Source organism: Amphiprion ocellaris, chromosome 16, assembly GCF_022539595.1.
Source record: "Amphiprion ocellaris isolate individual 3 ecotype Okinawa chromosome 16, ASM2253959v1, whole genome shotgun sequence".
In the NCBI taxonomy this organism is placed as follows: domain Eukaryota; kingdom Metazoa; phylum Chordata; class Actinopteri; family Pomacentridae; genus Amphiprion; species Amphiprion ocellaris.
In genome coordinates, this window is record NC_072781.1 from 23,745,829 (window position 1) to 23,772,485 (window position 26,657).

The 26,657-nt window shown below is 38.9% G+C and overlaps 1 protein-coding gene across 2 annotated transcripts in view; it reads right to left on the reverse strand.

Annotated features, from left to right (window-relative positions):
* LOC111578248 (adhesion G protein-coupled receptor A3) overlaps positions 1-26,657 on the reverse strand; it is a 220,832-nt gene that overhangs the window by 130,644 nt on the left and 63,531 nt on the right. For both annotated transcript variants that reach the window (XM_023284899.3, XM_055018725.1), the window contains exons 9-12: positions 23,911-24,130; positions 23,269-23,418; positions 21,231-21,392; positions 20,647-20,880 (exon numbers count right to left, since the gene is read on the reverse strand). In XM_023284899.3, coding sequence (XP_023140667.2) covers positions 20,647-20,880; positions 21,231-21,392; positions 23,269-23,418; positions 23,911-24,130 — 766 coding nt within the window. The remainder of the gene's footprint in view (positions 1-20,646; positions 20,881-21,230; positions 21,393-23,268; positions 23,419-23,910; positions 24,131-26,657) is intronic.

Sequence of the window (26,657 nt, forward strand, 5' to 3'; positions counted from 1 at the left end):
AAAGAATAGGAAGAAAACAAAACCCACACACCCACACAGAGCCAGGTGGGTGTAATTAAAAAGCACTGGCGCTCTGCAGAGCAGAGAGGGAGGCTATCTGAGGAGAGAGGGAGGTGGGAATACTCCACTGTTCAGCCTAAAGGCTTCCACTAATTACCTGTCAATGACAAGGAAGAGGGAGATCTAAAGTGGTAAATATTGTCCCAAACTGTCATTCTCAATGAACCATACACTCAGCAATTCAGTTCAAGGATAATGCCCACTGACTTGGGAAATAGGAAAAGATGCCATATGTTTGTGTAATTCAAGGATAATTAGTTCCTAATCTGTTTGAAACAAAGTGGTATTAAACAGTGTAATATCAGCTAAAGGTCAACCAGCAGACAGTCAGAAATCAGGCAGGAAGTTGAGAAGATCCTGAAAAGTACTTTTTTTCAAAAGTTAGTTTAATTGCATACTTGGAAACGTATAAAATGCAGTATTACAGATAATGTCCATTTCTTCAGCTTGTGAATAAGCACAAAGCCAGCTGATAAATAACATGAAATAAACTTGATCCAATCTAGGATTAGGATACATATCTCTGCAACACGAGCTTTGCTTAACATATTTGCAATGACAATACATTTTTATTTATTTATTTTTAATTCATGTTTTTGGCCTTTATTATATAGGACAGTGGAGAAAGAGAGGGGAAACATGGGTAGAAGAGTAGGGGAATGACATGCAGTAAATGGCAATGGGCTGGATTCAAACCCATGACCGCTGTGTCTGGGACTATAGCCTCCGTTTATGTGTCGCCCGTAATAATGTCTTTCCATGTAATGGAGTCCATGATGCAGAGGCTTTGCATTAAGTAAAATACATTGCAACCAGGTACAGCTTGAAGTGTATCATTCTATTCATTTGTAAGTGCCATGTATGCTGTAGGGCTGAACAATGAAATCGGCTGTACGTCAAAACCACAATTTCAAACAATGTAATTACCAGATGCAAAGACTGTATCTATGAGAATATATGAGATGTGGTTAAAATAATGAGGCAAATCGATTTACAGTTTTTCTCAGTCGCTTTGGTACATTTCTCAGATCAGAATTGAAATTCTCAAAACTACTTGTTCAGTCTTCACATCATTGTGTCACTTGTGTATATCAAAAAAACAGTTTCTCATTTCTTTCAACAAGTTTCAAATACTTTGGTACATGCATGCAAATGATTCTGTACAATTCTCTGCTGTTTCCTACATTATCAATTGCTTATGTCATGTTGATCAAAATGTATTATAATGGGTCTCTGTTGAATCGTCTCATCCCCCACAACATTTAGGCATTAGTTCATCGCATAAGTCTTTACATGCAAACTGGTTGAACAAGTTGTCATAATATTTCAAGGATATTTCTATACATTTCCATTAGACTTTTTTTTCTAAATCTGTCTTGACTTGGTGAATTGCTCCCAGGTGAAGCTTGACTTTCTCTAATGAAAGGAAATGTGTGAAGGGTTAGGGTTTTCTGAAATCGCTCAAAGACGCGAGAGAAGATATTTGTGATGTGGATGAGAATTTGTGCCCAACAGACAGGATTTTGTGCTAATGCAGTGCTGTTTTCCTTTCTGTATCACAATGATGTGGTCTGTCAACAAATTACAATACAAACAGTAAAAACTTAAATGTGAATCTTGTCCAGTTTCTTGCAATCAATCTCCCACATACACTAAGGTGGAACTTACAATTTACAATAACTGTCATCACAACTTTAGCCATAGTTTACATCAGAACATCCCTCCAGAGTACACAGTTAAAGTGACAACATGACTATGCAATTTGACTGTCTTATCTACACACAATGACACAAGGATTTGTCATTCTGATGGCACTGACATGTTCATTGACATAAATATTTACTTTTGAGAGATGAACTAAGGATTTTCAGCAAGAGACTGGCTTTTGCAGGTAATCCATGGTGTTTTGCTTTTTTTGCTATTTGTACGAATTGTTTTGAGAAATGCATTTACTGTTTTGCAATGTCGAGGATGATTCGAGAAATGCACCAAAGCGACTGAGAAAAACTGTAATTTGAGCAGAAACTTTCTAGGAGTGTTTATGCTGCTCTTTTGTTGCTACACTTTCTACATTCTGAAGCACGTCTGACCCAGAGTTTAAACTGTCATGTCAGTGGTTTTACAAATTCATGCCGTCCTTCTTGTGAGACAGTCACACTGTGGATGTCGACTCGTGTGCTTAAGCTCCATCACATGCATTACATCTTTTCCACAATAAACACTGGACTGAAGCTTGGCTTAATCACAACTTGTAGTCACAGTAACTGTTGCAAAAATTGCCTTTTCTTTAGATATTTTCCCAGATCGTTCAGCCCTAATGTACAGTAGTCAAAATAAAAACATTGGTTTATCATTTAAATATTTACCCTATCCTTGATCTGACTTTTGTTGTAATATTCATCAGACAGACTGAACTCCATGCATCTCAGGATCCCTGCTGCTTAAGCATCCTCTACAGTAAGCAGCAATTTCACAGGGTTCAGCTTAGCGTTTTAAAATTCTGAGCAAATGTTGCTGTCCATTGCCGTCTCTGTTTTCTTCTCACATTCTTATCTGACATTTCGACCTCATTTTATTTTTTGAGGATTTTTTTTTAATCCCCATATGTACTCTCTACCGCAGCTAATTTCAAAAGCCCTCTCTTTTCTCCTTCAACCTTAAGCTGATTTAGAAATACAGATTTGTAAAGAATATCAAACTTCAAGCATGAGGAAAAGTAGTTTTGCTTGCTTGTTATCTATTCTATTGGTAGTTAAAGAAATCACGCTGGCTCTTTAACTAGGCCTTGCTTTATTTAAATTTTTAAAAATGAAATGTTAACATTCATATGTAGCCTCACTCAGGATTCAAACCCTCCTCTTCATTGATGCCAAAAATGCCAAAATATTGCCTATACCAGCTTTAGCTGGCTGCAACAAAAGTAGGCCAAAGAAATGTTGTTTTAGGGGTCACAGGCTAAAAATGGTGGGACCACTGCATGATACTATTTATAGCCTAATACAGCCATTGTCACTGCATCACAATCGCCCTGTAAAGGCTCTTCCTGTCTCCTAAAAATATACAAACTAGTCCTGGGAACATTACCTCACCTGACCTCTTTTCAGCTCCAGCACTTGAGAAAGCTTCCTGTGTTCATATTCATATGAAATCCCATATATGCACGAATTTGTTCACAAATATTTGAAGCAAGTGTCAAAGTCAACTTCCTCCCGTGTGGAGACAAGAGCCGCAAAACAGAAGAAAAAGTATGCCTTTTACAGATGTCTTTTTTGGAAATGTTCAACAAATAACAACAAAAAAAAAAAAAGCATTCCTTGTTTCAGATATATCCCTGCCAATCAAGTCTATCGTTCAAAAGTTTGGGGTCACCCACACAGTTTCACATTTTGCATGAAAACTCACACTTTTATTCATGTGCTAACATAATTGCACAAGGGTTTTCTAATCATCAATTAGCTTTTCAACACCATTAGCTAACACAATGTAGCATTAGAACACAGGAGTGATGGTTGCTGGAAATGTTCCTCTGTACCCCTATGGAGATATTCCATTAAAAATCAGCTGTTTCCGGTTAGAATAGTCATTTACCACAATAACAATATCTAGATTGTATTTCTAATTAATTTAATGTTATCTTCCAAAAATAAGGACATTTCTAAGTGATCCCAAACTTTTGAACAGTAGTGTATGTGCTAGATAAGAACTTGATCTGTTAAATGCAACTGAGTGAATTCATGACTTTGTATTCATTTACATATTTTAGTTCAAAGGGAAATTTAATTTATAAATTCAAGTAAAGAGAGAAAAGATGTGTCTCTTTGTTTATTGTAAGAGGTTAAAAACAAGTAAATGTCAAGGATGAAATTGTAATTGCACCCTCAGTTCACCAAACCCAATTAAATGGATAATGAGGCCAGCATTTGAATACCGTGATTAATATTCATGCAAGTACACTTATCTGATTCAAATAAACTCAATTTAAGTGTGCTGGCACTGATAGCTCTGTCTATCTATACACAGTGTATCATGATACCTTAAACAACAGCTAGTAGTCAATCTACAAGATTAAAAAACACTTAACTAAATGAATGACCTACAGACAGAAAATAATGTTTTTCTGCTATCAGCCATGTTAACAGCATGGATCTAGGGATGAGATGCACATTGATCCCTATTCCCTCCTGCATGTACTGTAATAATTCCAGTGATCCGTTAACTCTTCATTATGAGTGAAAAAGGTTGCCCGCTGCTTTTGGTTCATGTCCAAATACCTACAGTGAGCCACAGCTCGCTTAGATATTGTGTCTTGTTTTTGAATAACCAATAATCTGCTTAAGTGCGTCTGAACACAGCCAATGTTGGATCCTCTTCTTTTGTCACATAAATCAGACTAATTTTGGCCTACTACAGAGTGAACACCAGGGTGCTTCAGTAAATCTGAATGTGCTTTAAAGAACATCTAAGCTGCTTCAGAGGTTTAGAATGTAATATGAGATAACTGGAATATCTTAAAGGGCGGTACAGTGGTGTAGTGGTGTGCACTGTTGCCTCACATCATTTGAACCTGATGGTCGGCTGGGGGATCTCTCTGTGTGGAGTTTGCATGCTCTCCCTGTGCCCGTGTCGTTTTTCTCCCATGGTCAAAAGACATGCATGGCAGGTAAAGTAGTGCTAAACTGGGTGCAGATGTGAATGTGCTGGACTGGCAACCTGTTCCCTGCCTCTCGTCCAGTTTCAGCTGACCCCCTCTGACCTTTTACAGGATTAAGTGGGTATAGCTAACAGTGTCTGATTCTATGGTGTTGTTGCTCTTATTTCCTAGTTCACAGCAGATGACAGGAAATGTGATAACAATTTTTAAGAAGAAAAAAAAAAACCACCTCACAATGAGTTTTGTGTTGCCTTTCATTTCCTTCCCTTGTGTTTGTATTTCCTCTGAATCACAGAGAAAGGCTGATCTGTATGACACATTATTATGTGCTGTGTAGCCACCGGCTATAGCCACAGTGAGAGTGCACCCTCAGCTGTGTCTGCTCAGGCACAAGTGTGTACCACTGCAATTAGAACGAAAACTCACTGACTACTGCACAGAGAGACTGAAGCTCTGATTATGACTCCAGCCTCGGGATGACCTGGCTGTCAGTGTGATTGTATTTGGAGCCACTGGTTCTTACAACTCAGACTGTGACATGTTAGTTTTAAAGGGTGTAACACAGACAACACACAGCAGTTGTGTGTGTGTGTAGGTGTGTGTGTGTGTGTGCAGTGGTGGCTGCCCTGGCTGAGCGCTGGTTTGAAGCTACTGTATTCCACAACATTTGTCACATATGAAACACAGGCTGAAAAAGTAACAGCTGGACATATCCATATCATTACAGGAGCAGCTGAAGTTCAAACAATAACCATATCCATCCACAGATTCAGCAGCTCAGCTATGTGCTCAGTAGCTTCTGCAGTGTATTTCCTTAAACTGGCAGTGTATTGTAAGTGGACTGGACAACACACCAACTGTTCATGTGAACCAGAAGGAATGTAAAATGAATTTACGGTAATACAAAAGTAATCAAGACAAAAACACACACAGGTAAATACAGCATTATTAGAATATGTACTATTCGATATTCAATGTTAAACCCAGGAAGAAAAAAAAGGTAAGATTTTGTTCTGTCTTTCTTAACTTCCCACTGTAATGATCTAGATCCTTGAAAGCATGTGTGAATACAAAATAAATGGATAAATAACAATCAATCAGGAGGTGAACAGTTTTGCACAGAGTGCATTATATAAGGCACTGATATAGTAAGGTTGTGTTTTATTATGCTACTTTTTGGCAAGGTGTTGTGTCACAGCAGGGCCATATGGTGTGTGTCTAAGTCCAGTTGGACCCAAAATGGCTCTAAACGGTGCTAAGCTTCTGCCAGACTGAGACAGAGCACAGATCACTCAGCCAGTCAGTCAGTTACATGAGGATGGAGGGAAGAGTGCGGGAAAGAAAGCGTTTATGGGGAAGTGCAGGTTTTCAGGAACTAGCCTATTAATCACATTTAAAGCCCTTTCTTTAAAAGCTGTGTCACTGTTCCTGTTAATAAGCAGCAGGTACCAGTCTGCTGTTAGAAAAGCCTCTGAAGGTCAGTAAAGATGTTTAGGTCGGTCATTTTACATATGTACAGATTTATCATACATCTGATTAATAGCATATACTTAAAGAAAATTATCTATTTGACAATTAACCAATATGCCTGCAGTATTTAAATACTCCCACAGACAGGCTACTATTCAGTTCTAATTTTAATTATGGCCCTTTAGAGAATTCAGAAAGGATTGATGTTGAATGATGTTGACACTGTATTTAATTATATTAAACCTGATGTATTCATGCAGACTATAGCATTTTGGAAATTATTCAATTAATTCAACGGAGGAACTTTAATCCATAACATGCATTTCCTGCAGTCTACACATGCACTGTGTATGTTTTACTGTCTTGCTATCAAAGGCAGACACTGGATTTATGCTCCTGCAGAGATACACAACAATATCTATGCAGACCTACACAGTTATGGATAACCATAGGTTGGAGTGGCTCAAAAGCAACTAATGCTCATAAATTACAAGAGCGAGTTACATGGAATGTGTCAAGTGTACAGCAAGCTAATTAGCTTCTTGATGTTGAGTAGATAAGGTTTAGTATGTTCACTATCTTAAAGAAGGAGGATCACCATGTGATTGTAATTCATCCTGAGGGATTCCATGGCAATCTGTTCAATAATTGCAAAGATTTTTACCACGTATTCCACAAAATTGGGACTCGCCATCTGGTAACACTGAAAATCACATTCAAAGTTTATAGCAATCCATCAGGTTGTTGTTAAGGTACTGGTGTCAGAGAAAAAAATGTATCATTAAGATTCATCAGAACCATTGATATACGTATGTATCAGATTTCATGGACATTTATCCTATGGTTGGCTCAAAGTCCAGGAAGTCAGCTTCATAGTGGCTCTAGTGAAAGTAAAAGTAGGATTAATCCTCTGGATAGCATGAGTGTCTTGAATAAATGTCAGAGTTCCTCTCAATCTATTCAATAATTGTCAACATTTTGACTGTTTCTCTGCTATCCTATTCTCTGTCCCCTTTACCCTCACCCCACCAGTCGAGACGGATGGCTGCTCTCCCTGAGCCTGGTTCTGCGAGGGAAGTTTTTTCCACCCACTTTGGTCATTATCACCCACTAAATCTGCTTCATGCTTGCATATCATATCCATACATATGGTTTAGGAAGGACTTCCTCCAACTTCCAGTAGGCTCAGTAGGCACCTTATCATCCATCCTGCACACTGATGAAGAGCAAGTAATCCCAGTAACATAGGAAACTTTTGCAGTTGTGTGAATAACTTCATATACAAATTCCAGTGGAGTTTTCACCGTGGAAGCAAAATGGATCTTTGCAACATTCAGCAGTATTATGTGTTTAACCAAAACAATTAAGCTTTTCCAAACCAAAGGAAGGAGTTTTGGGGCCTTAAATCAACCAAACACCAGCTCAAAAGGCAGGTAAATACCAAGTATAAAAGAGTGAGACATAAAATGATTTTACAGTCATTAAACTGGATGGTAACAGTTCTATTAAATGGGGTGATAACAGCCTACTGAGTCTGCTCGGAGGTGGACCGGGTCCTTACTGGCCCATATGTATTGTAACTATATCCAACGATAGCTGCCATTTAATGAGTTGAAAAGATCTGAAATGGGTGTTTCTTCCTGGTAAAATGAATTTTTTTTCTTCCCACTGTTGCTAGAGCGCTTGCTCAAGAAGAATTATTGGATCTGTTGGTTTTCTGTCTATCATATAATATTGTTTGGTCTTGACCTTATGTGAAATTCCCCGAGATGGAATGGACTGTGAATTTGCGCTGAAACTGCATTGAACTGAACTGTATTATTCAGTCTGGACCATGGTGCTAGATCAACACACCAACATTGTAATCCACAGAGCTGCAATGTTAATATGGCTAAATGCATGTCTTTATAGCAGGTATAAAACAAACATCTATGTGATCTTCAGTAGACAAATTCAGTGCACACATTCCAGTGTCCACATTTACAGCTAAGATCGTGATGATCACGAAGAATTTATTCATGATAACTCTAAAGTGGATATGACTCAAGTAGGATGTAATAGTAGGTCTGAGCTCACAAAACTATATAAAAAAAAAAAACTTAAACTTGTTTTATTGCCCAATCTAAATCATGGTGGTATAGAAGAGAATTAGTGAATATATGACAACTGTCCAACTAGGATTTTTTGCAGCATATCTGTGTAACAAGCTGTGGTGCTGTGTGTCTGTTGCAGCCTTCAGTGTGCTGTTAAACTGAGCAGTGTTGGACAGGCTGACTGATGAGTCACAGCGGAGTGTTTGTGAGTGTTATGCATTATGTGCGCTCCTGATATACCAAATAAATTTATCTCACGCAAAGTTCACACTCTGACCAACCGTGTCACCTTCCTGGTGGAAGAAAATATGGTTGCTTTCACACAACAAGCCTTCACTCTCAGTTCAGAACGGCTGCTCATACCATTTTTAAATCCTTTGAACCCAGCTGACATGTCACATCTGATAACTGCCGTTATGTCTGGATTTGTGCTTCATTCAAACACATGGTGGGTTTGGATTTAATCAGATGAATATTTTTAAGCACTACTTGGTATATTTTGCTTTTCCTTTTCCTTTCATCCACCAATTTAACACTAACTTACACAGCGTGAAGCAAGAACCAAAATTAGGAGATTTGTCTCAGCTGAATGATGAGCCCTTTACTTATTGTCTTTACTTATTGTCATGGCAACACTTACCCTTGATGCTTTGATAATTAATGTAGGATTATGTAGGGCCTAAAGCCTCAGTATCCGATTTAATCTCACATCTTATGCGTTCCGACAAAAAAAGAATCTATGAAGTTTTTCTTTTGTTTATACATCGTAAAAAAATATCAGAGCTGTGTCATGCAGTGAAAGTGAGCTGAGATCCCCACACTTCACACATGCTATGAGGTCTCACTGACAAGTGAATAATGCTGTTCATTATATAGCAACAGCACACATTAAATTTGGGATACACTAGATGGCAAGTTAACAGCCTGTTTCCTTAGTGTCTGTCTTGGGTGGATGGAGAATCCCTGGCTAATTTTTAATGCCAGGGGGTTGGGTAGGAGCATCTTCAAATTAGTAAGGCTTATGCGGACACTCCAAGGGAGCAGTTTAAGTAGGGACAAACCATGAACCAGTGTTCTAGGATGAGTTAGAACTATTTAACTCACAAGGACCTGCTGCTGTGACATCTCACCTGGACTCTGTGCAGTTTTTTTTTTTTTTTTTTTAATCTGTTATGTGTCGGTCATTGACCTAATTTGTCAGTGATGATTGTAGTTTTGAGTCACTTGTGTCCCATTATCCAGTCTGTCCCCTCAGTATATATGCCTTCAACCCTCCACCTGTCCCTTGCCAGATCATTTTTGTACTCCTGTAATCAAGCTCTCCAGCCAGTACTGTTCTCAGCAGTTCTCTGGTAGATGGCATTTTGCCTGTTCCTGGTTTATTCACTTTGCCTGCTCCTTAGTAAATCTGTCTTACTTCTACTCTTGGATTTTTTTCCTGTTCCTGGTTTTTGCCTTTTTTCCCCCCTGCTCCTCACCTCTGGTGTTTGCTTCATTGACTATAACTTTGTGGATAAACTCGATTCTGAAAGTCAAGTTTTTGATTTTTACCTGACCTTCTGAGTGCTTGTGACTGCTCCTAATGTCTTGTACCACAGGATACTTTCAGAGTGTTGGTTTTGGCTACACACAAAGAACAAACAGTATTTTGGCTTATCTTTGTGGTTTATAGAACATTACAAGGAAGCTGAACCATATACATAGAAATTAGAGTTCAATAAGTCATTAAAGGTTGATTAAAGGGACCATTGATATGTTTAGTCAAAGACAACGTTAAATGAAGTATTAGCATTTCACAAATACAATTAAAATTCTGATATCAGTTATATCCTGTAAGAAAATACTGGTGGTGACATTAATCTATTATGAGTCAATAAATCAAAAAAGGCTTCATCTAACACCGTATTTAACTGTTGTCTGCCAAAGCTTAAAATAGATAACTCTTGACATTTGCATTCAAAATTCAAAATGATTATTGATTTCTGCTCTGTTCATTGGGTAAACACAGGTGCCTTGTGTCTACATGAGGCTTAGAAGTTCACTCACGACAAATCTGCCTCCCAAAAAATAGGTTCCTTTACAACTAAACTGAATTCTCATTTTAGGAAAAACCTTTTCTTACTAAAAGGCAAGACTGTGGCATAGTAGGTAAGATTTCCAGTCTGAAAGAGCCACAAAATCTACATAAAGAATACAGGAGGATGAAGGCATGAGGCAGCAACAGGACTTTCACCAAAGAGACTGTGGTTTGCGTCTCATGTCTGACCACTGTTTTTGGACTGAAGTTTAATTTTCACTCGCTTGTTGTTAGATTTAGACAACAAAACTACGTGGACAGATTGAGGAAAATACCACACTTTGGTTGAAACTGTCTGATGATATCTACTTATTAAAGGCTTGGTTAAGTTTAGGCACCAGAAGTACATGGTGAGGTTTAGGAAAACAGCATGACTTGGGTTCAAATACCACCCTTCCACAACACGCTTGAAACTTCTCCATTTTATGGGTTGGTTGAGAAGGAGCAACAGTAAAATAAGAAAAACACAAAGATATGCTGATTTGGAAAGTGTTTGATATGTCGCAAATAAACATAATGCAGCAAAAAATATGATTTCCTCAAAGTGTAATTGAGAATGCAGTTTAGTTGTATAGGAACATATTTTTTGGAAGACAGGTTTGGTCAGAAAGACTATATTCGTGCTCACTCTTTCTTTTATTTCCAGCTCAACCAGCTGACTGACTCAGCTCATCCAATCAGATTTAACAGTTTTCCGGTACACCTAAACCCACTCTTTTTCTATTCATGTCATGAGAACCAGCTGCTCAAGGTCCTCACACAGGGGTAATCAGGAACAGTGCTACAGTTTACGTCTGTCCACATCTTTAGTTAGACATTAGTGTCTGTAGGGAGATGGACGAAACAGCCTAACTGCACTGGGTGTGATATTCCTGTGTGATTTTAACTGATCTCTTCTCAGTTTTTCCACTTGCCTATGCCTATGTCCAAAAAAACCCCCCAAAAAACTACTGAATAACTATTTAAGCCTCTATTTCAGTTTGTTTTTTCCTGATTGAAATGCCCTCTCTGCACATAGCTGCAAAGACTTTTGCAATCTCAACCTTTTCAACAGATTTCATATAAGATATGTGGACACAGAACTGAACGAGTGGCCTGCAGAGCTACTTCGTTGAAGTCCTGCAAGAGCACCTTTTCAGTGACATATTTCAGGTCATGTCAGGGGCACAGCAAAACTGAAGAGAGAGAGTAAAACAAATGTATTCATCTCCCGCCCAGTGGTTCAATGCAACAAAATTTTTTTTTAAAAAAGCCATTTTTGCATTTAGTGGAGTGGAAAAACAAGTGTAGATGCCTAAAAACAAACATTAACAGCTAAATAATTTCCTCAAACTAAACTAAACTGGGGCTTTGGCAGTGTATGTTCGTCCTTGCATTCGTGTGACATTTGTGGTTTCTTAAGCATGTGTAAAGCACTGGGCTTATGAGACGTTTCCAGATTATCAGTAATTGGTCAAGTCTTTCCTACATGTCTCATGAAAGCTGCAGAGCGAGGGGAAGAAACAGAAAGACACCGTTGCAGGCTCGTCAAAGGGTGTTGATAGCTCAAATAGAGCCCTTTAATAGGCTGATGAAGTCACTTTCGTCTCCCTCTACAATTGCTCTCGAGCAGGGTGCTGCTCCTCAGCCCACAAGTGTTCAAGAGGGGCAGGAGCTGTGGAAACCAGGCATCTCATAGGTGTGAGAGTGAACCACCCAGTTAGGACAAATTGTATTTATTCTGCATGTTCAATAAGATGGAAATAGTATCACACTTCTACACCTCACACCCAAACACTGACCTTTCCATAGGTTTTTTCCCCACCTAAAATCGCCCAAATATATTTGACTGCCACCAAAAATGGACTACACCTCCTGAATAAAACACCAAAATGAAAATTAACAGCCGCACATTTGCTATAATCTCTGCAAAATCAGTAGGCACTAAAATTTATTCTAATAATGTCTCTTTTTTTTTTATTATGAATGGTACAAAATGGAGCTGCACAGTGGCTTGATGGATAGCACTTTGACCATGCAGCTAGAAGATCCACAGTTCACGTCCCGGCCTTCCAGGATCTTTCTGCATGGAGTTTGCGTGTTCTGCCTGTGCATGCATGGGTTTTCTCCAGGTACACCGGCTTCCTCCCACAGTCCAAAAACATGCCGAGGATAATTGGCCTCTCTAAATTATCTGGTGTAGGTGTGAATGCAAGCGTGATTGTATATGTCGCCCTGTGATAGACTGGTGATCTGTCCAGGTTTAGACTCCAGTCCCCACGCAACCCAAATGAGGATTAAGCAGTGTATAGATAATGGATGGGAGAAAATGTTTTTAAATGAATAATTCTTTGAAAGATGCTCACCTTAGTTTTATACGTTTATATGCAAGGTGCTGTTTTAGTACTGTCACAAGATTCAAACAATGCACCTTTTGTGTGCGACTGAAAATGAAACCGTCTCTCCCCCTGCAAGCACTTTCCTCCCTACTGCTTTGAATTGGGTACTTCATTTATGTGCTCTTCACCAGGGTGCCTAGTTACGGCAAGATTAACTTAATGGAAATACACTACATCTTTAGCTTCTAATGTTCTGCAGCCCTAATATTATAATGATTTCTCCGTGCCAACTAGCCAGTAATAATTTCCAACACATTCTTACGACTGTAACATATAGATCACAGCACAGCTCCATGCTGGTGATTCATTCTGGATACTACTCTTTTTCAACATTTGTGTAATATAATGAAACACCACTATTATAGGCCATGACCTGTCTTGCCACACAGACACAACCATTTGTGTTACTTCACATTAAGAGAAATAAAACTGCAGAGAGCAGATTTGACAGGTTAGCAGAATTAAAGTAATATTTCTTCAAGTAAAAATTCTTCAACTTGTGAGAAGTTCATTTACCACAGTAAAGCAGAAGCCAATGAAATTCAAGCACGACTCCATGTGGATAATGAGATGGTTTTTAACATTATGACACTCTTCTGGAGACACATACACATCCACACTGAATCAATTAAAGAGTGAAGAAAGAGTGCAACCCTTGTTGCTTGCTACGCTTCCTCTTGCTCTCTCTACATTTTCTTTGATCTAGCTACTATGACCAATGCAATAAAGAAAGAGTCAAAAAATGTTATTCTATTGTATAAAACTGTTGCAAATATAACTTTTCAATCACTCACAAGACATTAGATCCTTACAAATTCCTTATTGTAACAACTGATCTGTAGCACTACCAGTCATAAGTTTGAAGAGGCCTTCTCATTCAATGCTTTTTATTTATTTGTATCATTTTCTAAACTGTAGATTAATACTGAAGGTTAACACTTTTTGTTTACAACATAATTCCTTATGTGTTCTTTTATAGTTTTGATGTCTTCAGCATTAATCTACAATGTACAAAATAATTAAATAAAAACCATTAAATGAGAGGGTGTGTCCAATCTTTTGACTGGTAGTGTATTTTGTCATTGCTCAATGACATCCTTCAATTCCATCCTGACTAACTTTCTCTTTGTATAAGAGGGGGAAAAACAGTTGCTTCTTGATGTAACTGTTAGGACAGCTTTAATCATATTTTTTTTTTTAGGGCTGGGACTTCAACGTGTTAATTTTGATTAATTAATTACAAAAAAAAACAATGCATTAAAAAATAACGCATTTAATCTCACCTTCCTCAGTTTCCCGATTTCTGGCACACCGGTAACACTGATGAACACTCCAGCCCAGTAGATGGCGGTAATGAACCTAAAATCTGTTTACCAGGCGTGAAGAAGATACACAGGAAGCACTGAGTGACGTCAGCGCACAAGAATGTTTGGTAAACAGTGAAGGAAAATGAGACCGCATTGAGCTTGTTGAGTAGACAGTTTTCTTTTAAAAATCTTCCCAATGTCAGCTTGGATAAAAGCCTGGTTGTATGCAAATTGTGCAACAAAGAGTTTTCTTATCACCGTAGCACTTCAAGCCGACAGTATCACCTCAATGCAAAACATGTTGCTGTTAGCACCAGAGCTAACGTTAGCTATGACAGTCCTGGTACCAGCAAACAGTGTAGCCATCCCATAATAGACCACTTTTTAAGACATTGAAAGTGCTTGAGTTTACAAAATGTCTTAAAATGTCGAATATATTTGCTATAATTGCACTTCGACTTTGCAGTAGTCTGTGAATGTAGTAGACAGATAAAAAATGCACAGATAAATATAGATGAAACAAACAATTTTGTTATTTAAGTTATAACTCCGTCGAGGCTCTGCCTCCTTGGAGGAGTAACATAAATAACAAAAACATCTGTCTTTTAATAACTTAATTAGAAACTTTTTGTTTGAAAAAAATTATATAAGTAAAAATTTATATTCCTAAAAAAGAACCATCAAAATTACACCATTTATCAGACTCAGAAACTATGAAAACAGAATGAATCTATGGATTTTCATCTTTTTGAACATCCTTGTACTACTTATGTTATGTGCCGTACAGTGGAAAAACCTAAAACTAAATCCAAGCTTGAAATCATCAAAATTGCTTTTTTCTATATGTCCCATTTAAAAAATTTTATAAATTTGAAATTATAAACATGTGTATGTCTATTCATTGATTCATCTGTCAACCAAAATTCTATTTGAATTAAAAACTTTACTTATTGTGTCAAATATTGCTATTTGACAAAAGTGTGATTAATCACAATTAATTACAAAGCCTGTAATTAATTAGATGAATTTTCTGAATCACGTCCACTGCTGTTTTTTTTTTTTTTTTACATTGCTTAGCAAACAATTTAAATCAGTAGTTTATCTTTGTAGCACTGCTGCACCTGAAGATGCACACTGACTTCATACAGATAAAGACTTAAGCAAGGGGTCTGAAAAAAAATTCTATTGCTCTTGTTTGTTGCAATCCATATTTACAATTTTGCTAAATGACAGCCAGACTGATTTGTACATTGGAAATTATCAGTGACAATGGCTGAGGAAATAAGACTCATTGAGTCGCAGATTGTATTTGTTATCTCACACTGCTGGACTTTTACATATTGTGTTTTTCTGTGGTTGTTTCTCTGTCTACCTGTTCAGGGACAACAGATGTAAATTAGGTGCCAGGCAGTGCAATTACTTTTAATTGTGCACAGTCCCTGCAAAAATAAGCAATAAAATAAAATAAGTAAAATACTGAGAAATAATATTGAGAAACTGTTTATCAGAGCATTAGTACCAACACCGATTCCTCTAACCTGATATACAGTGGTGAAAAAAAGTTTTCAGACACCCCATTCATTTGTGAAATATTGCATTAAGAATCACTCTCAGGCCTTCAAGTGCCATTTCTTTTAGTACAGTCACAGCCAAAATATTAAACAAATCCTTAAAAAAAAGACACTGACCCTCCTATTGTCCTTATATTATATTACTAACATTTTACCCTTGGGGCCAATCTGACCCTAGAGATATCTACCTCCAGAAAATGATTTAGATTAAACTGTTGACCAAGTTTTTGTGTCAGACACTTCGTTGAATACATAAATAACCCCTTGATAAATTCAACAAACAAAGTGCCTGACACAAAAACTTGGTCAACAATTTTAAAGTTTGGAATGATGGTGGCGCTAGAGTACAGGTGAACTCACTGATAGGTTGACCGGTACTATAGCACCACCATCTGGCCCAACTTTAAAATTTGAATTAATGTGTCTTGAAAAGTTTTCAAACAAATCTTCTCAAATTTACTAACATTAATGACTACAAGAGTATGAACCTTATTGGTTTTGGTGATATGACCTTTCCTGTAGTGCCACCATCAGGTCAAACTTTCAGTTTTTGAGTTAGTGCATCTTGAATGACAGGAGACAAAACTTGGAATGTCTTCAGAGAAATGGTGGCCGGAAATATTGCCCTTCCAGTCTCAGCGTTCCAAAGGCTTGCTGTTGCTTCACCTTTTGATTTGTAAACTCCTGCCAAAATGAGCAAGACAGTGTAGGCTTCCAAGTCAACGACATCCAAGTTTTTCCAGCTGTCCCCATACATATGCTTCCCCTCTAAATTTGTCATCCCAAGTACAATATTTTCAATCGATGGTGTAATGAAAAGCTCTAATCATGACTTGATGTCTTCAACATGGTCCATTGCATATCTGGCAGGGCCTGGAACCATTTTAATATTAGTAGAACTAAGTCTACCCTGCTGTTGAAGTGGGAAAATGGACCATATTATCGTTGCATTTTAGGAAGAGATCGTGTCTGCTGGTGGGTGAGAGACAACAGGAGGGTCAACACTCTCATTATCAGATGAGAATACCTTAAAATCAGGGTCCTCCTCAACACAAGCCTCTGTCTCAAACAGTCTCCTCTATTCCACTTTCACTGTTAAAGAGCCATTCCAAAACATCATTGATCGTAAACCTTGTCCCACTTTTTTCAAGTGAGAGAGTGTGCAGATTGCAGTAAACAGAGCACAATGAGGAAGGATTTGGATATAGGGCTGCCGTGCAAGCTTTTCTATGTTTGCTTCTCCCTTATTTTGCTTAAATTACCAATGTCCTTGCGGGAATACCCCGCCTTCCATAGCGTGGGAAATATCAGTTCTACTTCAGCAGGTATGAGTACAGAAGATCACAAATACACCTTCATACTCATGGTGTGGGAAAGTTCTCATGAGAATATCATTTCCCCCTTCATTATGTCATGTTAGCATCAAAAATGAAAAACTATGGTCCCTCTACTCACTTCAACAACAAGGTAGACATGCTGCTAAGAGTCTGTCCCACCAGACACACAGTCAGCCACGTTGAAGACTTAAAGTCATTATTCAAGCTCTTCATATAACCATCAATTTAAAATATTGTACTTGAGATGCTAATTTTAGAGGGGAGGCGTGTGTAGTTGGAAAGACTTTGATGTGATCAACTCACAAGTCTACAGTGGCTTCCTCGTTGTGGCAGGAGTTCACAAATCAAGTCGTTTCCCACATGCCCACACCACGAGAAGTATCAAAGTTCTCGTCAGAACATTGGAACATCAATGCGTGCAAGGTGTGTTCAGCACATTGAAAAAATATTATAATTTTATGCTTTATCAGTTGTCCCCATCAAATTATGAAATATCATGAAATATGAAGCCAAAAAAAAAGAAAGTCTATTTTTTGAATGATAAACATTGAACGGGGTTAAATTTAGGGCTGCACAGTGGGTGGTGGTTAGCACTTTCGCCTTGCAGCTAGAAGATCCCTGGTTCGCATCCCGGCTTTCCCGGGATCTTTCTGCATGGAGTTTGCATGTTCTCCCTGTGCATGCGTGGGTTTTCTCCGGGTTCTCTGGCTTCCTCCCACGGTCTAAAAATATGCTGAGGTTAATTGATTACTCTAAATTGCCCGTAGGTGTCAATGCAAGTGTGATTGTTTGTCTCTATATGTAGCCTTGTGACAGACTGGCGACCTGTCTAGGGTGTCCCCTGCCTTCACCCCAAGTCAGCTGGGATAGACTCCAGCCCCCCCGTGACCCTAGTGAGGATTAAGTGGTGTTTAGATAATGGATGGATGGATGGAAGGGGTCAAATTGACCCCAAGGATAATAGGAGGGTTAAGTGTCTTGCTCAGAGGTTCTCATGAGAATATTGTTTCCCCCTCCCCCATGTCACACATCCAGGGCTATCACAGTATCCAGGTCTTAAGAGTGGCCAGCTCAATCCCCGAACATGAGCCCCATTGAAAATCTATGGTGAATTATCAAAAGGTCTGTTTCTAATCATAAACCAAAGAATTTAGAAGAATTAAAAGCAGTAATTCAAGAAGAATGGGCCAACAGTGAGAAAGGCTCGTGGGGAACATGCCAGCCAGGATTAGAGCTCTACTGCGTGCTAATGGCAGGACTACTAAATATTAACTTGATGGTGTGATGGCTTATTTATTTTTTGTTCAATTTTGAACATATTCTCTGTTATTTGTTGACTTTGACACTGACAATGTTGAGAACCGACATATTGAAACTGTCAAGAATTTAGTTCTGTTAGTTTTTCTTGTAAACAATAAACAAAAAAATATCTTTTGTATTTGTTTGTGTCTGTTTAATGCAGCCACACCTTTTGTAAACACAATAAAGATTTTTCCACGACTATTTCATGATAATATTTGAGATTGTGTAAAATTTTACGGGTGTCTGACCTTTTTTCCACCACTGAATATACATCTATTCATTCCAGTCATCAGTCACAAAACTGAGCACTCCAGTGCTGACAAGAAATCCAGTCCAATGCTATGTTTGATTTTACATGGTTTGTATGGATTTTAACAGCAGAGACATTTCTCTCTCAGGATAAATCATGTTTTTGTTACTTGACAGCTTGTAGGTCGGTGAGATTTTCTGCAGTCGAATGACCCTATTTTTCTTTCCTCTTTTTAAACATTGATGTCACATTTTTTGTGTGTGGATCTTTGCTGGAGTGTTGGCATCCTGGAGGTTACCCAGGTTGCGTAACACAAATCATACTACTTGATGACTAAACAACATGGTGAAATTGCTGTATTTAACAAGAAAAAATAAAAAATGCTAAAACACTAGATTTGTAGAAAAAAACTTTACATTTTTAATCATGACTCACATAACTTTCACGCAAAACACATTATGAACATGAGGAGGAAAATTTGCAGTTTAGTGTTTTAATCATGAACTGTCTTGGCTGCTGTAAACATCTCTAGGTGTGATAACGCAGTGACAGAAGCCTGAACATTTGACACACGTTACACATCCTCTATATGTACAGTTAGTTAACAGCCAAAATGACTGTATTAGAAGTTTCATGCTTAAGTATCATATACTGCTCAAAGACACACAGTTTCTGGGACTGTCTGATCAGCAAATTATATATTTGTTTGGTTTCTAACCGAGTGTGTAAGAAAATCTGTCAAACTTGGAAGTGTTGCCCAATAAACAGTTACTCTATATTTGCCATTTAATTTCAGTCAGTCCATCTGGAAATCACCAAAGGATGATTTTGCACAAATCGTCACCCCTTGAACTGTAGTAGTGCCCGTTCTATGATACTGTGCTTGTTAATTTAGCTCAGCCAGTACTGCGAAAATTTTTATTTGAAGAATTTTATTTATCATAGCAACACCATCAGGGAGGCATCACAAATTTATTATAGACCCGGACAACAAACCCTGGCATACAGCCAGAGTCATAAAAAAAAAACCAAAAACATCTTTAGTCAGAAGAAGAACAAGGAGTCCTGCAACAGATGGCCTGGTTCCCACAGAGTTCTGATCTCAGTTTTGCATTAAGTTAATTTGATAAATAAAACTGCTCCCTCACACTCACTTTACTTTTAGTGCCTAACATTTCTGCACAAGACTGTACATTTATATACATGTATGCAAACTACACACAGCCTAGAGCTACAAGTAAGTGCTGTAATTGCTGACAAAACCAGAGAGACCTGACACTGTCTGACCAGAGAAGACGATAAGGGAAGTGGTATAATCATGCAGACTGAAAGACAAACACAAACAGACGCACCCTCTCCTGCTGATACACACCAATATGCACAGACAGTGTGTTCGCCCACATGTACACTCATGAATTCATCTGTGGAATGAATAGCTATAGGGCGCAAACTGTTCAAATGCTGCAGAAGTATGCCACTTCGATGCCAGGGGAGTTAAGTGTTTTGGCTGCTGTCTACAGATGCAAAGTACCCCTCATCTATTTGTCATTTGGGACGGCTACAACTGGAGCCATTGTGGGTCTTTAGCTGATTTAAAGCGACAGCTACACAAGGCCATCTTATGGAGTGGTCCGCATTCACTGACTACCAAATCACCACCTTATTTTCAGGCCCTGCCCCCAATACAACCACACCTATCACCAGCTGATCTATAGCATACCAACAGATCCAAACAAGGCATCAGCCTGCCAGGACAAATCAGCAACAACAGACTTAAGGGCAGGTGGTGTTCCTTCTCTCATGCTTCAACTGTGCTGTGTTGGAGAATTAATTTTATTGTGCCCACGAGCTACTGTACAAGCTGTACTTCTGTTCTCATATTCTGTTTCTTTCTCTCTCCTCTCCTAGAACATCTTCTCTCCTCCTTCTCTCACCCCTGCATTTGAACAGAATGTCAAAAAAATACTAAAGCGAATGGCCTATAAAAAAAAAAATAAAAATACCCGCCGGGAGTGAGAAAGAGAAATACTCAAAGAACATTGCTTCCTGACCTCAGGCTGGATTCAGTGGAATCTGCCAACAGAGTCGAGCAAATATATGGAATGGCACATTTTAGAAAGTTTCACACCATTTATTAACTTGTGCCTTACCTTGCTGAGTTGACTGGCCGGTGAGCCACTGCTGTTGATAGTGTGGCATTTGAAGTTGAGTAGCGTTTCCCCCAAGCCATCAGGATCTCTGCTTGCATCCTTGTCAGCGTAGGAATGGCTGTAAAGGAGGGGCGAGGTGGCAGATGAGGGCGGCCGCTGGAGTGCTGTGCAGGACAAACCAAGGAAGTTCGACGGCCGGATGACAAAGGCCTCCAGAGCTATGTTAGCAGATACCTAGGGTGGGTGCCCAAAGGTTTAGGAGTAGGGGAGAAAGAGATAAGAGTTGTAGGATGGTGGAAGAGAGGGAAGAGTAGACATTTTTGCATTATTCATTTAGCAGGTGCTTTTATCAGCAGTGACAGTAGGGAGGAAAAAATAGACAGAAGTAAAAGGAAACAAAAAGGAAGCAATTTATCTTTCTCTTGCTTTATTCTAGACATCTGCCTGAGCCAAATTAACTTCTCATTATTCGAAGCCTCAAGAAAAAAGGTAAAGCTATGGGACATTTGGTGAGAAAGTCAACCTTGGTTCTGACTGAGTTTGGCCTTAAGTGTGAGTGTTACTGTTTAATAGTTCAGCCATACCTTAGAAATGACCTGATTGTCTCCAGTCAATGCCAGGTCAGCAATACGCTCCACACACTGGACGATCCGAGTGCATGCCCTGGCCTCATTCTGCGCCATCCACAAGATATGCTCTTCAACCAGCATCATGTTACTGGCTATGTCTGATATATAGTCCCCCAGCTGAGGAAACACATGCAGACATGTATGCAGCTTAATGCATGCACACAATTACACAGACTCTACGTAGAGAGCGTACGTACACACACACACACACACACACACACACACACACACACACACACACACACACACACACACACACACACACACACACACACACACACACACACACACACACACACACACACACACACACACACACAAAGAAGCAGACTCATCATGCACATCAATCATATCCACAACAACAGGCACATTTATAATCTCCAGTCAGAACTGTGAGGGAGGCAATGGTGGCTTCATTCATTATAGGGAGATTTAATTTAGATTAGCAGCTCCAATGGGGCATAATTGCTGCCTTGGGATGGCAGTTCGCTATTTACTTACTGTACTTTTCATTGTTGCTTCATTTGACTGTTCTTTATTGAATGAATGAGGGTGGTCTCATCAGCATTGTCTTAGGAATGATAAAACTCTAAGTATCTCCTAATAATATCTCCTCCCGAGTGACCTGTGATGAGTAATTGCACAACTGAGAGCTAATATTGATTATTTTCACTGATTAAGCTTAACACCCTTCCCCTCACACAACCCGACTTTCAGTGTGACGTAAAATCTTCCAACTGCCTCTGGCCACAGAAGTTCATTTGGGGTAAAAACAAGGCTTGTCCAAAAAGAGATGCATCTTCATAACCATAAATGCCATTCAGGTCCAGTGCCGCCACGGGCAAGAGGAAATCGCATGAGGTGACAAGTTAAGCTGTCTGGAATCGATTGAAGGATTGAATCTTGAATGACAGCGAGAAGCAGCTCTAGTGAGGAATTTTTGGTGGACCATGAGGGAGCTGCTCATTCTTTTTTTTGAGGGTGTGTGAAATTAGCCAGTGTGTAAATGTGCTACATTGTGACATCGAAACAAAAGAAAAGCCTGGACTAAAAACAATGTGCTACAGGCAGGTAAGGTACTGTGTTTTCTGTTGGACAGAGTAATTCCTTTTGGTGTGAACTTTTGCAAACCTTTAGATACAGAAAAAAGCCAAAACAAGCCACCCTTAAAATACCCTACAAGCTGAATATGGGCTCTTTAAGTCTTTAATTACATATGAACTAGCACTAGGACTTTAACGCGTTAATTTTGATTAATTAATTCCAGAAAAAAATAACACCTTTTAACACCCTCTCATTTTACTAATTTTGGACACAGTGGTAATACTGATGCACACTCCAGCCTAGTAGGTGGCGATAATGAACCTAAAGTCTGTTTGCCAGCCGTGAAGAAGATACACAGGACGCACTGAGTGATGTAAATACACAAGGAAGTTTGGCGAACAGTGATAGAAGACGAAACTGTATTGCTTGGCTTGTTGGGTGGAAAATATTCTTTTTAAATCTTCCCGATGGCAGCTTGGATAAAAGCATGGCTGTGTGCAAATTGTGCAACAAAAAGTCTTCTTATCACCGCAGCACTTCAAGCCAACGGTATCACCTCAATGCAAAACATGTTGCTGTTAGCACCAGAGCTAACATTAGCTACGACGGTCCTGGTACCGGGAAATGGTATAGCGATCCCATAATAGACTACTTTTCAAGACATTGAAAGTGCTTGACTTTACAAAAAGTATTAAAATGTTGAATATAATAGCTATAATTAAACTTTGACTTTGCAGAAATCTGTGAATATAGTCGACATGAAAAATGCACAGAGAAGTAAAAATGAAACATAAATATTTTTGTTGTTTAAATTCACATATCTGTCTATTAGAAATTAATTGCAATTAATTAATTACAAAGCATCTAATTATTTCGATTTTTTTTTAATCGCGTCCCACCACTAATATTAACTAAACTGGTTGTGATGCAACTCTGCATTTCCTCTTACATCTTTATGTTTCTCCACCAGCCTGGTCAGTCTCTCCACCAGGTGAGTCACAAAGATGACATCCATGACATCAGTGAAGTGTGCTGCTCTGCTGGTGAAGGCCACTAACTGCTGGCCTAAAGGCTGAGCGTTGGTGGCATTTATAGGGATCTGAAATAAAATGCAATATATGGTAATGATATTCAAAGAGGATGATGACACAGTCATCAGCACAATTCAACAGAGACATGAAATCAAACAGCTAATAAAAGGAATATTGTAATGCTGTTTCATGTCATCTATGTAGTTTTGTGAATCTCATTACTTTAATGTGGTACAGTAGTCCCATGAGTAGTGCAGAATGAAACAGATTGTTGTTAGTCAGTTTGGGTTAGGTATATAAAGGCTTACATGCACAGATCTGGAAATACCTGCAGCCAACAGTGGAATCAATGGAGGTGTTTCTGTTTTCTAGGAATGTGAAGTTATTAAATCTGGCTGTTGAATTAGAGTCAGTTCGGAAATATGTAAGAGTCAACATGACAATAAGCTTGTTAAATTAGATTAGAATTATTGACAATGAAAAAAAGACAATCTGCTTGGAATCTGTCAATGAATCCATACTGTTTGTCAGCAGTTTCGAGCATAAGTTCCTCATGATACCTGGGTGAGCTCATGCAGCACACGGGTTAGTTCACTGGCATACGGGCACTGAGTGTAGTCCTCTTCAGCCCAACGTCCAGCCCGGTCGCAACGCCGCCACGCCTTCTTCTCTCTCTGACTGGAGGGGTGAGAAGAGCTGCCAGAGGGGTGAGGGGCAGAGCCAAAGGTGGCAGGAGCACAGGGCAGGAAGGCCAGAATGCTAGCCAGAGTCTTTGGCCACCTGCCACAAAAAAAAAAAATCTCAGAATTATCAGGAATGAAGTGAGATGAGGACTCTACTCTCACTGCACCAGATGGTAATTTCATACTCCCTGTATTTAGGAAAGTATTAATTTGCATAATTGATTTACAGCTAGGTTGAATTATTTTTGCAGCAGACCGTCAGATTCTGATACTTGAAAGTATGGCATCTGACTTAATTAAATTTATTTGTTAACTTTATTAATTAACTTTTTTTTTCCATTTTATGCCCAATGAAACGAAACATTTTTTTGTTTAATGACAGAATACACTAAAAGTGGCACAATACCAACTTTGCTCATTTAGATGGCTTTTTGAAAGTACTACTCAGTCCGTGACAATAGCTGAACAATATCAAGGTCAAATTCTAATTTATTTATGAAGCACATTAAAACAACAACAGTTAGAGTCCTGGCTACAAAACAAATCTGAATAAAGATTACAAGACAATGAGAGATGAAATCCGGGTGTCAAGCTCTATTTGAATCGGATGCCAATGCCATAAGGTGGGTTTTCAACAGCAACTTTCTAATATGTGAGCAGTTCTTACATGTAAAGGCATACTGATCCAGAGATTAGGAGCAGCCACTGTGAAACTCAACCACTTCTATTTTTGTGCCTGGATCTCGGAACATCCAAGAGCATCTGGTTGGTTGATCTCTGTGCTCTTAACCGGGGTATGATGATGTTAGAGACCAGGTAAATAAGGTGGCACCAGCCCATTAAAAACCTTTAAAACAAACAATAACATCTTAAAATCAATGCTCAAATGGACAGGAAGCCACTGGAGAGAGGCCATAACTGGTGTTACGTGTTCATGTATTCTTCTTCCTCTTAGAAGACAAGCAGCAGCATTTTGTATCAGCTGTAGACACTGAAGAGATGAGTGCTCTATGTCCACAACGAATGAATTAAAATAGACTGAGTGGTGATAAAAACATGAATAACTAAGTCCTTGGGTTAGAAATAAGCCTTTACTTTAGCTACTAATTGAAAAAAGTTAATTTTGGCCACTGAGTTGATTAATCAGTTTCCGGATTCTGAGAAAGTATCCCGTATGATGCCATCAAAGGTATTTTGGATGTTTTTACTACTTTACAGTCATACAGTACATACTAACATCAGCTCTGGAAAGGTAGGATCCAGTTTTTCTGAGGAATGTAGATTGACCAATACTAAGGCCTGAAAGTCAGACCTTCGCTGCTTCAATCTGTCTATGGAAAGTTCCACAACTTTACAAAAGTGCAATACCAAATCGCCTGCGTACCTCTTTAACGTGCACCACAGTGGAAGACGGAAAAAGTCAGTAAAGGATGTATACTTGAGGCAGAAATTTGATCCTGTCTGTTCCTCCTAAAGGGGAAATTCAGCCTAAGTGTTCTTCTTATGGCCATGCAAAGTTCACTGAAGTCTCCTCTGAAGCAAGAAATGAGACATTCTCAATAATGTCATCAAGGACCAAATCCTGGAGCTGCTCTACTGACCAACCTTTGATAGGGGCCACGGTGATTTTACAGGCAAATGGAGTTTTTTCATTTTCTGGGTAATGCCTGTTAGTGTTTCAACAAAATAAAGCTCATTTGTAAAAAGTCAGCCAAACATTCATAGTCCACAACATAAGCTTCCATCTCCCAGTCAATTAAATAACTGCAGGTTTTGTTTCTTGGCACTGCTGTCTTATTTCTGTGCTTCTGCAGCCTTTGGAAAGAGCGGTGTGTGCTCACAAATATAGATCAATTTGTCTACAATCACAAGAGAAACATGTGTCTTACATTTCTGGGTTTTCTACTTATGGCAACGTCAAATTCCTACTGCAGAAAAGAAGCTGAAGTAATGTGGAAACACTTTTGACTTCATCTAAATTAAAATAAAGGAGCAAGGCACTCAGGAGGCTAGTAATCTGTTCTGAGGGCAGTGACCTGCCATCCCTCTGTTCCCACCCCATTCTCTCCTTTCTACCCCTTTCTCTCTATCCACGTTGTAGCAGCAGCAGCAGCAGCAGCTACTTAGTAATAAATGGCGTTAATTTCGCCCCCAACAAAAAAGGGGCTCATTTTCCAGCCCATTACTCCAATGCTCCGGCAGAAACAAAGCCTCTGTGCTTGTTGTACTGGAAGTTGCCTGTAATGTACAGCTACAAAGGAGTACACGACAACAGCACACCCAAGGCAGAGGAGAGGTGGAGGCTGTAAATGTGTGTACAATTACAAGATTTCAAAGTGGTCGTATGGAGGACAGACAGAGAAAAGGAGGATAAATGGAGAGCGAGTAGATGCTCCTCCTTTTTTTGAATCTGAAATCTTAGTCATGTGAACAAGAGCTTTCATTTTTATAGTCATGATATAAAGCTGGACCACACTGAGCCATAATGTGTGTAGGAGTATCACATATCCAACAATTTTTAAAATATATGAACTGTCCATACTCTACTGTACATACTCATTTCTGCTCTTTAACGGTTAATGAGTCAAATCTGGTGCAAGTCAGACCAGGTGTCAGGTGAAGCA